The sequence below is a fragment of the Macrobrachium nipponense genome, chromosome 7 (assembly GCF_015104395.2).
Source record: "Macrobrachium nipponense isolate FS-2020 chromosome 7, ASM1510439v2, whole genome shotgun sequence".
Classification (NCBI taxonomy): domain Eukaryota; kingdom Metazoa; phylum Arthropoda; class Malacostraca; order Decapoda; family Palaemonidae; genus Macrobrachium; species Macrobrachium nipponense.
In genome coordinates this window covers 112037301-112055116 of record NC_061109.1, presented here as the reverse complement: position 1 = coordinate 112055116, position 17816 = coordinate 112037301, and the positions used below count along the sequence as shown (strand labels likewise).

The 17816-nt window shown below is 35.0% G+C and overlaps 2 protein-coding genes across 2 annotated transcripts in view; one reads left to right on the top strand and one right to left on the bottom strand.

Annotated features, from left to right (window-relative positions):
• Positions 1 to 8701, top strand: part of LOC135217674 (vitamin K-dependent gamma-carboxylase-like) — a 37162-nt gene extending 28461 nt beyond the window's left edge. Inside the window, 7 exon segments of the mRNA XM_064253643.1 lie at positions 22 to 348; positions 858 to 905; positions 908 to 957; positions 1439 to 1570; positions 3654 to 3860; positions 6025 to 6148; positions 6315 to 8701. Of these exon segments, the coding sequence (XP_064109713.1) occupies positions 22 to 348; positions 858 to 905; positions 908 to 957; positions 1439 to 1570; positions 3654 to 3860; positions 6025 to 6148; positions 6315 to 7093 (1667 nt within the window). The 3' untranslated portion in view covers positions 7094 to 8701.
• Positions 8131 to 17816, bottom strand: part of LOC135217673 (RNA-splicing ligase RtcB homolog) — a 117379-nt gene continuing 107693 nt past the window's right edge. Inside the window, exons 11-13 of the mRNA XM_064253642.1 lie at positions 17080 to 17214; positions 16634 to 16798; positions 8131 to 8532 (exon numbers count right to left, since the gene is read on the bottom strand). Coding sequence (XP_064109712.1) covers positions 8305 to 8532; positions 16634 to 16798; positions 17080 to 17214 — 528 coding nt within the window. The 3' untranslated portion in view covers positions 8131 to 8304. The remainder of the gene's footprint in view (positions 8533 to 16633; positions 16799 to 17079; positions 17215 to 17816) is intronic.

The following is a 17816-nucleotide window of genomic DNA, read 5'->3' as shown; positions in this document are numbered from 1 at the left end:
CCCTTTCACTGCCATTATCAGGAATGTTTCCTTGGGTATGCATGGCAACCATGCCCATCTTCTGCCAAATGTCTTGGCCCAGAACTGTAATTTCATCAGCTAAGAAAGTGTTCTCAGCATTTTATTGCTACTCCAAATGGTTGCTTGACAAGAGCAGACTAAAAATTATATTTAGTCTACATGCCAAGGGATCTGTGCATCAGAGGAAGGCCAGGAGAACAGATAATACAGATTTGAGCTCCGGGAAAGAAGACAGCAAAGCATCGAAGTCTAGTACAGAGACCAAAAATGACTGTAACAAGAAAGTTCTACTGTTTTTACAGAGGAACCCAAACTGCTTTTATGAAGGTATGCACAGTTTGGTAACATACATGTGGATTTTTACCAAAATAAATTTTCCCATTTTAGCTAATTGGTGTTAATACGTAAACATAAAACCATTTCTTAATTTGCATATCTTTATTTATGGCAAATGTTCCTATTCCACAATAGTTATTAGGTTCTATAATAGAATGATTCATTCTCATCCATTTAAATTCATGACTTTGCATATTGCTGTTACGTATTTCCCAATTTCAGTGGGGGACCATTCAGCTCCTGGTGGAAAGAACTATTTCCATTATTCTTGGCAGTATGACCTCTAATTTGAAAGAAAAAAAAAAGTACTGTAATTTGGATAATTGTCTATAATAAAGATGATCAGTTATTTCAAATAAAAGCAGCAGAGTAACAATTCAGGAATATAAATCCCCATAAACTATAAAATATTCACAGAAAGCATTATATTTTGTGATACACTTTTAAGCGCCAACTAGGATTCTCCAATAAGGTATAGTTAAAGCATTTACCTTCCACAGAAAGCTCGACAGTCTATGGGAAGCAAAAACTGACGACATTGGTGGTCCTTACTACATCATCCTGCAACTTTTCCTACCGTTCTCTCACTTCATCACAAAGGTATTCCATAAAGTTATGAAGCTCTGTCTCATGTGCAATGTAACCCACTGTACTTTGTAAGTACATACTTTTATCAGCATTTTCAAGATGTTACTACATTTGATGCCTTAAAGAAGTTTACCTCATAATGTTTGGTGTTATAAGGTAAATTCCTATTAATAAACACTTGCATTGAAAAATGTTTTATGTTCCTTTCCTATAGTATCGACAATTCCTGACCAAGTGGTGTAACTACAAGATGGAATTCTGTTAAACACTATTATTATTATTATTATTATTGATTTACTGATTATGGAATTCAAGGCATAGCCCAAGCGCTGTGACCTGTAAGGTCATTCAGGACTGTTTTTATTATTATTACAACAACAGAGGAGGTGGAATCATTAATGAACACTTCTTGGAAAGCCTAAGATATTTAAACCTTTAAAATAATTGAGAATTTCTTCCATTATTAGTGATCATTAATGTCCACTTGTTTCAGGGATATAACACTTGGACTGAGGGCCCATATGGCTACAGTTGGGATATGATGGTTCATTCCTGGGATACCTTACACATCAAGATTACAGCTGTAAATAAGGAAACACAACAAAAGACTTACGTGGATCCTCATGTAAGTTTTTAATAATTAATCTTAATGTTGTGTATGTCTTTGTGAGACTTGAAGCTTACTTGCACTTAACCACAAATAATACTGTTATGAGGGCTGGCAACCTATATGTAGAAGCCAGCCTAATTCTTTGCTGTGACTATTGAGCTCAAGCATAAAAAATTCTACATTAACACATCATCATCAACATAGATCATCTAATGGAAATTGACATGCATTGCAAACCACTTGGAGGTTTCTTTCTTGATTTGCAACATCCACCACTCCACTTTTCACAGATTCAGGGTGAACCCTTAATCACAGCAAGATGTGTATAATTTTTGAAGAGAGAATTAATTTCTTAGATACAAATTGTTCTCCTCCCAGCTCTACAGCTCTTTTGCAGCTGGATCAACTGACACAAAGAATGTTGAAAAGGGACCTTACAGTTCTCTTTCAACCACAATGGTTTAAGGTGTCTGGAAGTTAGTAGCTTCTACTTATTAGGCCATGTATGTAATAAATTAATTTTGTTTTTCAATTATACTGCTATTTTTTTCCTTCCCTTCTGAACAACAATTGGGATTTCTAGAAAAAATTAACTTTCATTGCTGGCCGCTTGCTGAAAGATTTTCAGTTTCTCAGTACTGAGTGTGTGGTTCTCCCCTTCTCCTAATACTCCTTTTCATCTTCAGATAAGAAGTGTCATAAAATTCTGTGTTAAGGAGTAGTCTTCACCTAAATTTTGACCAATTTTCCTGTGACAAGTTTATACATAAAATGAACTGTCTACATCTACACAGTTTGCCATCATGTGCACTTCCTGCCTGAGTTCTCATGTAATGTAGGTCTTTGTGCATTGTCCTTCTACAGTACTGTACCTCCATACCTACTACTTTTCTGATTAAATGCTCCTTACCCTTCTCTTCACATTTCTGAACCCTCTTATTCATCGAGATCTGTCCATTCTCCAGCTAATTAATGATACACAGTAATTCCAGAAATTCTTGGACATACTCTCAACCAACAGTGCAATCCTTCACATCCCCTTACCAGCAGCAGTATTCAAACAAACCTCAGTTGGTTGCACTAGTTAATTTTGACTAATAGGCTTTATTAATCAGGATTGCACAGTTATAAAAGTATAAATTTGGTAAATCAGAATCTTCATTGAAAGCATTTAGACTAATCAGAGTAAGGTATACGTATATTTAATTTCTATGCCGTCATTTCAGAACAATTTTACAGCAGTCTTGCATTTTACTAAACATTGTCTTCTATGCAAAGATCTTGGCAACAAAATATCAGAGTTAAGGCACAGAGATTAAAATACATTATGAATAAGATACATACATATATTACTTTTGCAGAAAAGTAATGCTGTATATGTGTACATTATTCTATTATAAAAGAAGACAACAAATACTATACGTACAGTATTTCTTAAAAAAAAATTCAAATGCCACTTTAAGTGCTAATGAATTATCAGATGAACCTTACTACTATCTACTTAATTATGGCAAATAATTTTATTTGAATGTTGAAGAGACATACCCACCGTTGAAGGCAGTTGAGCTGTAAATTGTAACAATATTAGGTAAAAACATTTTATATTTTATTTTGAGAGGTCAATATTATGGATTTTTATGACTGGAGCAATGTGTGTGAAAGTCAGTGTATTTTGTGTATAGTATATAACCCTGAACATTACCAATAGGGCTTTATCATGACTGTTTATATTTTCCCATTTTCAACATATGTTGTGACTAACTGTAATCAATATTACCAGTATGTTGAACATAGATGAAATAGCCCAATTTTTGCTTACCTTCACAGAAAACATATGTACCTTCAGTGGAATTATACTTACAAAAATTATCGATAAAGAGTCAATTGTACCTATGGAGTTACTTTAAGCATTTTGTTTGCTTTAATGTACATCAATGGCCGCTGCTTTATTTTTTGTGCTTGGTGTGCTATAATTTGATGCAATTGGCATTTCAGTGTTAACTAAATAATACATATGAAAATTTCTTAATAAAGTTTACTTCAGCAGTAATTCGTGAATTATGCTTGAATAAATAATATGGCAATATACCTTTTGCAGGTCTGGGTGAAAAATAATCGATGGGCCAGTCATGTAGACATGGCAGTACAACTTGGTCAATGCCTTGAAGATAAGCTAACTAAATTTGGTATGTCTAACTTTTCTTTGCACTTTGATGTGTGGAGATCTTTGAACAAAAGATTTCAACAGAGAGTTTATGACCCCAATATAGATGTTCTAGAAGCACCATGGTCACCTTGGCAGGAGGTAAGTTAAATATACTATTACCCTATGATCTGTACAAATGTTAATGGAGAAATTACTCCCAGAAGTCATGTATTTTAACTTTGAAATCTAATGAGATTTTGCAAAATATAAAAATTACTTGCAACTTGTAAACCAGTCTTGATGAATTCCTTTATGAATTTCCTTTATATGTAAGTTGTGCTCAACATTAAGTTCCTGAAGCGCTTGAGTAAACAAGAGTGGATATAATTCCAAATATTATTTTTAAAGTTCTTAGCTAAGAAAATTGCTTTTAACAACAGTTCACTACTACTGTTGAAAATGTAATGGTAAGTCTTAAAATATAGTCATGTGTAATCTTTGAATGATTAACTTGAGGATCACAATTATCTCAATAGTTATGTGCCACATTAGTATTAAAAAATTTAAGGGATGTATAGGAAATAAAAATTTAAAAATGAGAGGAATGAGTGATAAAAGAAAGGTAACAGATGAAAAATAAAATTAATAAGAAACATTAGCAAGAGATCAGTAGAGCACGGTAAATTTTCTTATTATAATTAAGTATAATTAAACAATAACATGAGTAAGAGGCCTTCACCGAGCTCACCTCCTCACGTACACTATGACAAGTGTATCAGCCTCATTAAAATAGGTAGTGAAAATGAGATAGCATAGTAAAGTAGGGACAGTAATGGATACAAGATGGGTAAAGGGTTATATACAATTGCCTCTCCATTATCATACACACCTATATTATTATATCATAATAATAAAATTATGCATTATTTATAAAATGCAGGATAGAGAAAATACAATACTGTAATGATTCTTTCCTTTTGGAGAAAAGCTGTGTAGACCATAAATTAGATATCTTACTATGCTATATAGTCATATAAAAGGATCTTTAAAAAAATAAAAACGTAATTGCTACAAAGTTATATTCATGTAAACAGTTCCTAGTTGGTAATTTAAATATTTTGTATTAAATATATGGACTGATAGACAGCTTTTTTCAGCCTATTTTTTGAATAATTGTTTTTAACAGGCTTGAAAGACAGCCAATATAAAGCAGTTAGTTAACAAAGAGCTGGAAGTCAAAATATTATAGTCATGTCCATCCATACAAACATAAGCAAATTGGCAGATTTGTGAAGATTACACTTAAAGGGTCTTACTAGTAGGTATATTTTATAAAAATTGTTAGTCATATTATATATTAAAAATGACAAATTTTTAACCAATTTGTATTTTTCACAATTAAGAAACCTTCAGTCTTAACATTAGGATAATACTAGCGGCAAGCTGGAAACCGGTAGAAATAATAACAAACTTGTGAGATCCAGGGACTATTGGCATCTATACCAGGTCTCGTGACCCATCAGTTACTTTCCTACCGCCTTTAAGATAGGACGTGATTACTTTCTATCTGTTTAAAAGCCGGTTTAGTTTGCCCGATTTTATTCATATTTTCCTTTTCTCTCTCTGGGTGATCTTATCATATATTTGGACACATTATTATTAATAACCATATCAATATCTTAAAATGAACCTAATTTATTATGAGTGTCATCAGTATGCATAATAAATTATTATTAATACCCATAGCAATATCTTAAAATGAACCTAATTTATGAGTCATTAGTATGCATAATACTAATGGGAAAGATTTATTTGAATGAAAGATAATTATTCATAAAAGAGAACAAACCATTATTCCACTCGCCGCTCTATATTGTACACTTTATAATGTGCTGTGTGGTATCATACATGACTCAAGAAGTAGTGAATTTCATATCAGTGGAAAGGCAGTTTACCATACTTTTACACTATCTAAACAGAAATTGAATATCTTTCCAATTTATTATTAAGTTTTTATTCAAAATAAAAAATATTTAATTATGACAAAATCATGCATGGTATTAATGTTTGTTCGTTTTATTTTTGACATTTCTAAATACGCAATGATAAAGATTAACTCTGGCTTTAAAATTACATCAGCTTGATTGATTAGCATAGCATGAAGTGGAAGGTTACACAGAAGTGATCAAAGAAACTATTATTGCTAAGCATTTTTCCTAAGTCAGTGAAGAGTGAATGTTCTGGATCAAATAGATTTTAACACCCCTCCCTATTGAAATCTTTAAAGTATTAATAAGGGCTAAAACATTTTTATTTTTTCCAGACACAGTGGGTGCTACCTATTCTATCTGAACTCAGTCCATGGAGGAGCCACCTACACAAAATGCAGAAGTTGTATGAAGAAATTTCATTGGCTGCTGATACTATATTCATTGCAGATTTTCCAGGTACATTTTAATCTCTGCTATTTTACTTCTATTAAATTACTTTAATGCTATTTTACTATTAAATTACTTAAATACTATTTTACTTCAAATAAATTACTTTAATGTAAAAATGGTCAATTCACCAATATAATTTGAAAATTTTCATTGATTTTCTCTATTCTAACAGGTATGACTCTTGAAAACTACCTTAGTAAGGAATTAAAAAATACAACTATTGAAGTTCTGCAGGGACAAGTAACAGTGTTTTTGGAAATTTCACAACAGACATGTATATCGATACATCAAGAATTGATGTCCAAGGATCCACAGATGAGCCTCAACATAATAAGCTCCATGAAGAATATCAAAAGAGAGGACACCATTGATAGTGTTAAAAAAGCCACAGAGATCAGTAAGACCAACCACAAAACACTTGCACATGAAAAGCTAAATGAAGGTTGTGAAGTTACTTTGAGACAAGGACAGAAGATTTCCCTTCCATCTGAGTCTTTGCACCAAGTTAAGACCACCTCTGATAAGCCTGCTATTTTTATGTACACCTTCATTAATGAAACTCTCGAGAGGAGAATCACAGGCATGAAAAGAAATTCTGATTCCTCAACAGCAAAAGAAAATATTCGCAGCATAGATGAAAGCAATTTTAGTACAAGTGGTGGTGAAGGGATTTCAAAGTCATGTCAAAGACACAGACATTGGTTTTCAAATCCGACGTTGATTTTCAATAAACAAAAGGCTACCAAATGGGAAAACAAAGAAACTGCACAAGACAATGACACAGCCTCTGATAAGCAAACAGTATCTCATGAGTTTATAACAGATATTCCAACATGGAAGGACTTAATGAACTTCTTTGTATGGAAGGGCAAAATCTTCACAAGAAGTGGAAGGCTTTTAGCAAAAGCTTTAAAATCTGTTTTGACAGGAGAATCCATGAATACTGTTTAAGCTTTTTCTTATCCTACAGTTTAACTGAAATAATTTTTCAGAGGTTTTAGTATCTCTATATATCAATACCTGTAAATCACTCGAGTAGAATCTGGAATTAATTAATTTATTAAAATATTCATGCACTGGCCAAACTACTTTATAACAGAATAACTAGACTTGATTACAAATGCAGAATATAGTTCTATCAGCTTGTTGTAACACCGTAAGCTGAAAATATTCAAACTTGAGTCACCAGGCACCCTCTTCAGAGTTCAGCCCACTTAAGTTTTAAAAGACTATTCAAAATCACCTTCTAAAAGAACTTGAATTACTAACAATATTTACTTTGTTTGCGTGAGGCGTATGTTATCATGTTGTTAAGTTATGACAGAGTAAGGAGATGAGAGAGAGAGAGAGAGAGAGAGAGAGGGAGGGAAGTAAAAGAGACAAGAAGAGAAAATGTGTGTGAGAGTAAAATAAAATACTGTTTTAATGACCTTTTCTTAGCCTGGCAAGTAATGTCACTGTATTGAAATTTGATTATTGTAATGATTTACAGTGTTTTACAGGTGTCGGACAGCAAAATTGAAGAGAGGATGTGGTAATTAAGGTAAAGGCTAAAAATACCACATTTTCTAATCAATTTGTGTTTTTCATAGCTAACAATCCTTTGGTCTTACCATTCAAGGTGCACTGAAAGCACTACTCATACAAGGGTGCTTCGTTTTTGCCTTGTAGATTCTGTAAGTTTTAATGACAATCTGCTTGCATAATTCATGACTCGGTAAAACTGTGCAATATGATTTTTAAGCAAGATCCTCCGAAAAAGGTATTGTTGGTCATAGAAAGCTTTCATCATAACTGTTATTACTGATATCATTATAGTTATAAGTAAGTTTGTAATTATGTAGAAAGACATTTCTGTGTTAAGTCACAAAAAACTTTCCTGAACATTATATTAATTTATTATTAAAAGTTCAAAACCAGTTATTGCCATCATAATGTTATGATTTCCTGTCATATACCATAGTAGGAACATTAAATAAAATAAACAAGTCATTCGATCCTTTATTCAGCTTAAGTAAATTTTTTTACATGAAAAATATTCATTTCCCATTCACTTCAGCATCATTAAGGATTTTGAAATGTATGTATGTATGTAGATTAACATTATAATATTATGGATAATTTATATGAAAGTCATCAATTACCTATAAATAAACAAATACTTAGCCTTTAATTACTGCAATGGGTCGTAGTTTAATACATTTTTTACTAATCCCTGCAGCGTGACAGGTATCCACTACATCCGTAACATTCTTGTAAGATTCAGGTGCCTCTTCCATGACTAATTTAGGAGATGCTACTCTGATACTAATGCCCATTTCTTGTAACTTGTTAAGCACATCTGTATAGTCAAGATTCCTGCGAGATTTTGCCCTGGAAAGAGCTCGTCCCTGTTCAGAGAAGAGATTTAGTAAAAATTATTCAGAAGGGAATTTGTTGAAGTCATTACAGTGGCCTTCTCATATTCACATGGGTTAGGTACCACACCCAGCTGCAATTGTGTATTTTAATAATAGCTGGAACACCAAAAGCTCACCTAATAAAACTTATAACTGCCTATTTTCATGTTATTTTTTACTAAATACATTTACATGATTTTTTATCATAATTTACTCACAAAAATAACACGAAAAAGGGATTTTTGGCTCTCTCCAAGAGAGGGATTTTGGAAAGGAATCCTCTCATTGGCAGAAGACCTATGAATAGTGGCTTCCACTCGCCTTATACTTTATACACGACACCCTTTGGGTGCTCGCGCGAGGGTAGTAACCTCAGCATACCATGCTAGCTTTTTTCTCTGGTATATTTAGAATCTATTTATACTTACAAAAGTGAGCTACAGGGACTTTTCACCGGCGAACACAGGTCGAACCCAGAAATAAAGTAATTAGGGAGTTTTTTTAGCAAAAAGTCTGCAAATTACCAAATTTTCTGTGATATATTGAAAAAAAGTGACAGAAAAACCCACAAACAACGGAATCCATGGTTGCTAAACCGCAAAATAAGCGGGATTCCACTGTATGCTCTTGTGTTAATGATTATTATTATTATTATTATTTGTTTAAGCAGCCATTTCCAATCTTGTGTTAATGAACACTATATTCTTTAGAAATTTTATTTTCTAGTTAACCCTCTTACGCCAAAGCGGTAAAAAAAAATTGTCTCCCGTGTGCCAGAGGTGTTTCAGAGTGAGCGCGGAAGCGGAAAAAATATTTTTTTCAAAAAATCACAGCACGCTTAATTTTCAAGATTAAGAGTTCATTTTTGGCTCCTTTTTTTGTCATTGGCTGAAGTTTAGTATGCAACCATCAGAAATGAAAAAAATTATCATTATCATATATAAATAATGTGATATATGATAGCGCAAAAACGAAATTTCATATATAATTGTATTCAAATCGCGCTGTGCGCAAAACGGTTAAAGGTAACAAGTTACTTTTTTTTCGTTGTAATGTACACTAAATTGTGATCAATTTGGTATATAACACATTGTAAAACGATCAAAGCAACACAGAGAAAATATTATCACAAAATAATGCATGAATTCGTAACGCCCGGACGTAAACAAATATTTTTTTCAAAAATTCACCATAAATCTAAATATTGTCCTAGAGACTTCCAATTTCTTTCAAAATGAAGACAAATGATTGAATGTTACTATACTGTAAGAGTATTAGCTTACAATTGCAGTTTTCGACCATATCTGACGAGTTAAAGTTGACCGAATGTTGAATTTTTTTATATATATATTTTTTATATGCAATCATTTCGGAAATAAGAAAAGCTACAACCTTCAAATATTTTTCGTTTTATTCTACATGAAATTGCGCACATTTTCATATATAAAACTATGAAATGCCTAATATGAAATGGAGCAAATATTCCGAGAATGGGACGTACGCATTTCGGAGATTTGTGGCGGAGAATCCGCGCACGGAGGGAAGGAAAGATTTTTTTTAAAATTCACCATAAATCTAAATATTTTGCTAGAGACTTCAAATTTGTTTCAAGATGAAGATAAATGACTGAATATTACTAGACTGTAAGAGTTTTAGCTTACAACTGCGTTTTTCGACCATTTCGGTAGAGTCAAAGTTGACCAAACGTGGTTTTTTTTTCTATTTATCGTGATTTATATGCAAAAATGTCAAAAATGAGAAAAGCTACAACCTTCAATTATTTTTAGTTGTATTCTACATGAAATTGCGCACATTTTCATATATAAAACTTTATGTAACGGCTAATTTAAAATGGTGCAAACATTACCACAATCGCATGTATGATTTTTTCGGAAGAGTTACCGCGCGGACGTAAAGAAAATGTTATTTTTTTCATAAATTCACCATAAATCAAAATATTGTGCTAGAGACTTCCAATTTGTTGCAAAATGAAGGGAAATGCTTGAATATTACTAGAATATAAGCGTTTTAGCTTACAATTGCGTTTTTCGACCATTTCGGTAGAGTCAAAGTTGACCAAAGGTTGAAATTTTGGCAATTATCGTTATTTATATAAAAATATCTCAAAACTGATAAAAGCTACAACCATGGGTTGTTTTTAGTTGTATTGTACATGAAATTGCGCACATTTCCATATATAAAACTTTATATAACTGCTAATTTTAAAATGGTGCAAACATTACCGCAATTGCATGTATGATTTTTTTCGGAAGAGTTACCGCGCGGACGTAAGGAAAAAGTTTTTTCATAAATTCACCATAAATCGAAATATTGTGCTAGAGACTTCCAATTAGTTGCAAAATTAAGGTAAATGATTGAATATTACTAAAATATAAGAGTTTTAGCTTACAATTGCGTTTTTCGACCATTTCGGTAGTCAAAGTTGACCAAAGGTTGAAATTTTGGCAATTATCGTTATTTATATGAAAATATCTCAAAACTGATAAACGCTACAATCATGAGTATTTTATTGTTGTATTCTACATAAAAATGCGCACATTTTCATATATAATACTTAATGTAACGGCTAATTTACAATGGTACAAAAATTATGTCAAAGTGACGAAATAATTTCAGAGATGTGTCACAGATACGTATGTACTTTTTAGTGCGGCAAAAAAGAAATTCGCGCTTGCGCGCCTGCGTAACGATTGTAAACAAAACAACACTTTGATCCGTGAACTCCCAGCATCCCCCAAGGCGCGTGATTCAAAAGTTTTAGGCTGGTAGGCCTATAAGTATTTTTCCGCGAATTTTTAAAAAAACTTTTGTAAGTCGACGTAAAATACGTCCAGTCGGCACACGGGAGACAAAAAATGTCGACGTAAAATATGTCCAGTCGGCGTAAGAGGGTTAATGGTCCCTTTAGGCTTGTTCCATGTAAATAGGCTTCATCTTATGAGTACAATATCTTTTTCAGAAAAATATTGTTAAAAAATTGTTAACTATTACCTAACGTGCATATGCTCATATATCATATGCACATGTTGAAGCCAATCAGTGAGGAAGCTTTTTTATATAGAAAAGTACAGCCAGTGCCTTTAGTAAAGGAAATTAGTTCCTACGATACCTAGTTACCTGTGGGGTAGAAGTATAACTTTACCAAGGACCTTCACACACTTACATCATAAAACATATCTGTGGTGGGTAGTAGTCTTGTAAAATGAAACTTTTCTACTAGCACAGAAAAGGGATTTTGACGTAGGAAAAATCTATTTCTGTGCGAGGAAGCCGTGTCGCCCAGTGAAATAGGTTCCTTCAGCACTATTTCCAAGGTAAAATATTGCTATAATACCAGAGAACTGCTAAATTGGACCTGCCAGAATATTCCGGCTCGCTCACCTTCATTAAAAGGTGTTGGTATAGTTCTGGGGCGAGTGAAAACCACTACCACGGCACTGCTTGATCCAGGATTCTATGATTAATATGGCAAATTTTTAATCAATATGTAATTTGTTCATATACGAAACAAACCTTCGGTCTTAACACTAGGATTTACTAGTGCCAAGCTGGAAACCGGTAGAATTAAATTAAACTTGTGCGATCAAGGGACTATTGGCATCTATACCAGGTCACGGGGCATGTATACCCAGAATGCCCTCGGCATCGTGTGACCGACCCGCCAGTTATCTTTCTACCGCCTTTAAGATAGGACGTGTTCTCTGTCTATCTGTTTAAAGCCAGTTTTAGTTTGCCCATTTTTTATCCATTTCAATTTCATTTTTCTTATTAATTCTCTTCTTCTGAGTGTGCTCAGTGTGGTGTGAGCTGTAAGTGTGTGTAAGTGGAGAGATGGAGGGTTTTGCATCGCCGTCGGGATCTTCTTATGTTTGAGGACGAGACAAAGGAAATGCCCTGGAGTCAGTGGCTTTCCTTGTTCAAGATTCCTAACTTCGGTGTCGACGGATCCTCATCCAACGTGTAGTAGGTGCAGGGAAAATGTATGTACAATTACTAATCCTTGTTCTGTTTGTCGTGGTTGGTCAGTGGAACAGTGAAAGAAGTTTTATGACAAAGGCCAGTACAAAAGAAAGGAGTTGACGCCATCTTTAGGTGACCAAGCGTCGTCGGCTTCTTTTGTATCGGCAATACACCAGACTGCTCCATATGTTTCACCACCGGCCTTTGATTTGTCCCATACCCCTTCAGTTTCTCCTAGTGGTTCGTTTTCGGAAACGCCAGGAGGGGTTTTGGGTAATTTGATGCATAATATTTACGCTCCTTTGTTCCCAGCAGCGAGAGGGGGAGCATCGCCATCTTTGTTCTTTCTTATTTACGAATAACACTATTGTTATTATTATTATTATTGTATGGTGTTTTTTCGTTGCATGGAACCAGTGGTTATTCAGTAACGGGAATACAGTGGTCCCCCGTATTCGCGGGGGATGCGTACCAGACCCCCCTGTGAATAGTTAGAATCCGCGAATGTTTGGAACCCCTATAAAAACGCTAATAACAGCCTATTTTGTTAGTTACAACTCAAGAAAAACCCACTAAAAATTTTCCTACATGGTTTTTTTAATAGTTTTATCACAAAAAGTGCATTTTATGATTAAATCCATCAAAAAAACCAGGAATTTGTGGATATTTATCATAGAAAAATACCGCGAATGCTTGAATTTTCCGCGAATAATGCAGGGAAACGTTCCCGAGAGAAATCCGCGAATGTGTGAGTCCGCGAATCTGGAGAACGCGAATACGGGGGGTCCACTGTAACTATTTATATCCCTCAAATGTTTTCAATACCCGATGCACCCGATCACCAGAAGCAGCCGGGGTCTACTGCTGTCCCACGTATATGCAGGAAAAAATTGCATAGTGTGAAGACACGTATTGAAGGCAATGGCCAACTGCAATTGCGTCTGGGTGCAGCACCGGACATAGCCAGTGGGCCCTGTCGGCTGTAATGCGATGCCGGACCGGCAAATTTGCTAGTCCGATATAGTGTGAAAAGGTACATTAGAGATAATAGTCGACTGCTAGTCGCATGTAGGTGCGACATTGTGTCGCATTTACGTACGACATAGTGTGAAAGGGCCCTTATGCATAAACGAGGTGGAAGCTGGTCACCGACCAGGCTTGGAACCTCGTGATGCATCTTTTTTTCCAACCCAAGATATGAGAGGGGCAGCTAGAGATGGGCAGTTAACGCCAAGACCTCAGGTTTGTTAGCTATGAAAGATACAAAATTGATTAAGACTTTGTCATTTGTTCATACAAGGAACAAACCTTTTGTCTTAACAATAGGATAGACTTATACTTGGAGGGAGTACAAGTACAGGCAGTCCCCGGGTTACGACGGTCTCGGCTTACGACGTTACGACTCTTTTCAATTATGTTCATCAGACATTATTTCCAGGGTTACGACACATGTTCCAGGGTTACGACGCAAACAACGCTCATCTGGCAGATGAAATATGACACCAAAAATGCAAAATAATCAATATTTTAAGGTTTTTTTGATGAAAAATGCCATAAGAATGCAGTTTACATAGTTTTCAATGCACCCAAAGCATTAAAAGTAAGGTTTTCTTAGAATTTTTTGACAATGTTCCGGCTTACGACGATTTTCGGCTTACGACGCGTCTCAAGAACGGAACCCCCGTTGTAACCCGGGGACTGCCTGTACCCTGAACTGGCTGGGGGTTCAGCCCACCTGACCACCCTTCCTAAAAGATCAAGTTCTAAAGAAGGGGGTCTGAACCAGTGAGAGAATAGATAAGCAAGTATCTAAAAAACTCAGTCTGCTGGGTGTAAACACAATGAGACATGCCCAGCCTGCTGGTTTAAACATAATGAGACATGTCCAGATTCACTGTATTCGTGGAAGGTAAAAAGAACTCATCTGTTCAAGCAACAAACCATGTAGGTCGCAAGGGTTTGTCACCACCCCTCCCTCCCTTGCCAGGGAGAGGAGTAAGTGCTACTGAGAAGCAGATTTGTTTATTGTATAGGAACAAACCGAATAAATGCAACCTAACTGCCACACTCATCTGTATCAGATCAGTGCCAGCTTATGACTTGTCTATTCTTCAACCTGCCCATAGGAAGAAGAGAGGAAAAAAAAGAGAAAGGAGGAGACCAGCTAATTCACTCACCCTCTCTTCCACACAATAATCTTAGGTAAGATACAAACTGTCCTGCCAGGGGCACTGAATGAGCTACACAACTTGTTGAGCAGGCACCACCAGACCCAAGGAAAAAGCATCTAAAGATCTGTGGAGAATGTCCTGTAAAAGGAAGTGAACATGGTTTGCCGAAGCCAGGAACCAGCAAACAAAACCCTATGAACAGACAAGTTGTTCTTAAATGCCCAAGAGGAACCCATTCTTCTGATGTCATGTGCTCTAGCCTGCACAGACTGACAACTCTGCCTGAGGCCATTGAGGTGCCACCAAGGTCTTCTTGAGATTCCGGGAACTCATTACCCTGTTCAGGACCTGACGGATCAGGGAGAACGGAGGGAAGGTGTACACCTCAGATTGTCCAAGGATGCTGTAGTGTCCTTTCCAAAAGCAAGAGGATCCAGGACCACCAAGAAGTAGACCTCTAGCTTGCTGTTGAAGCTAGTGGCAAAGAGGTCTAACATGGGTCTTTCCCAAAGGTGAAACAGCCCATCCACTACATCCTGATTCAGAGACCACTCCGTACTTAGGACTTGACTCTGACGTCTTAGCTTGTCAGCCACCACATTCCTCCAGCCTGGAATGTACCTGGCCATGAGTAATTACTTACACCACTGATAAATAGTCCAACTCACCAGGACCCATTTCCCATTTCATCACTGTCTTGATTGCAAAAATAATTAATCTAAATTACTATATGCTATTATTTTTGCTGGTAAGTGTGTGTGTTTTCATTAAGTAATATAATAATGTATACAACTGCAATAAAAACTAAAGTTCAGTAATATCTACACAGTGCTTCAGTGATTAAGAGAAAAAATGACGAATTTTTAATCAATTTGTATTCTTCATAGTTAACAAACCTTCGGTCTTAACAACAGGATAATCTAGTGCCAGCTGGAAACTGGTTAAATAAAAACAATCAAAAATTGTAAAGCAAGGAATATGTAGCATCTGGCAACTCATGCATATACGAGGTGGAAGGTGGCCGCCAACCGGGCTTGGAACCTCGTGATGCATCAGTCTTTCTATGACCACCTTGGAGAGTAGCCGTGTTGGGCTCTCCTTCCCAATCCGGTTGCTTTGTTTGCCCATTATTTTTCTTTTTGCATTTTAGTGTGTGCCAATACTTAAGGGAGCATCAAAATCCTTAAGGCCTAGAACAAATTTTACTTAATATAATTTAATGTCTAAATAAACACACTCTAGAATATCATAGCTCAAAAATATTCTTTGATCATTTTGTAGAAAATTGTGAAAGCTTATACCATGACCTCATTAATCACTGTAACATTATACAATAATACTAACCAGAAAATCTTGATATTCCAGCATAGCTATAAAAAACAAATTTCTTGACATGTAAGCAAGAATGCCTTACCAAAAGAATAAGTATCAAGATATTTGATTACTGACTCAAGAGTAAAATAATTTCAAGATGGTGTAAAGTCATCATGAAATTACTAAGTAGATGGCCAGCAACAACACAACACAATGATGACATCTGGATACAAAGGAACATAAGGCAAGTTGAAGAATCACAAATGAAGTGAGTTATGAACATGCAAAAAGAACAGCAATAGTAAAATGCACAGTATTTTATTCAAAACTAGTAATGAAGCTGCCAAAAAAATGGGCCCACCCACATTGGCAGTTTGAAAGTAAAATCAATAGTTTGTAGATTGTACAAATGCATACATGGTCATACATAAAGACAATATATAATCATTTCCAAAACATGATACAATGACCTGCAAGAATAAAATATTACTGCTTACCAAGACATTAAAAGAAAAACAAGATTCTCCTGCATTATCTGAGTGACAGAAACTAATGGGGTTAAATATTATGGTTTCCTGCTATATAGATAAGAACTAAATTCAGATAGTTTTACACATATAACTTACAGCGCCGTGACAAGTTGATCCAAACGTTTCCATCATGCCTTGTTCAGTACCAGTCAACACATAGGAACAAGTTCCCATTGTTCCACCAATAAGGACAGGTTGTCCAGTCAGTTGATAATCTACTGGGATCAATGGATGGTGGGGTGGGAATGCCCTTGTCGATCCCTAAAAAGAAGAGTACTGCACTTAACCATTTGCAACTATGCAAAAGTTAAAAAAAAAAAAAAAAAAACTTGCCTTATTACCATGTAGGAAGATTATAAATGTCAATTACAGTCTATGGGCTGAACAAAATTCTTTGAAAAGTTTTGTATACAATAAATGAACATAATTAATTTACTAATGTGGCAAACAAAAGATAAAACCAAAAATGGAATAGTCCAAAATTTTCAAATGCATTTATAATAATCAGTGACTTGTTACATAATTATATGTTGAAGACTTACCTTTCGATGAACCAATAATGTTCGAAGTTTGCCATCAATCCAGTGTTGTTCAATTTTGGCAATATTATGGGAAACATCATAAATAACATGCATATCGAGATCATCTGGACTACTGTGAAACATTTTGGCAAAGGCCTGAAAAAGAAAAATTTATTGGAAAGGGAAACATACTTTTCTAAATAAGAGCAGAGCAATTTACTAAAAACCTATAAAATAAAGATACTACATAAATACCTCAATCTCCAACTGGCACTAAATTTCAATACAACTAGATACCATTAACAAAAATAGCAGGAAGTTATTATTAGCCAAATGTCTTCCTCACCCTAAAATCTACAGCCAGATCACATGATTTGGTGCAATAGTTCAAGATATAAGAGAATCAACACTTTGTACCTCCATACTATGTCATCAAGTATCACAAGCAGGCATAAGCAAAATTAAAGAACACAAAGTCTCGTCCACATTATTTGCCAAGTAGTAATGGGGATGATGTAAATTGCTTTCTGGGTTGTACTTTTCATTAATTTCATATAGTCTCTTCAACTTTACATACTCCAATGCCTTTTCCATTTAAGAAAAAATCTTTTGGGCGAGGACCAGTTTAGTGACGAGACTTGGTGGTGGTCTTCAACCACACAATAATAATAATAAAGCTAAATTGACCAATAAACAGTGAAATACCGTACAACAATTTGGACCATTCAATAACTAACATAACTATGACTGTACCTGTA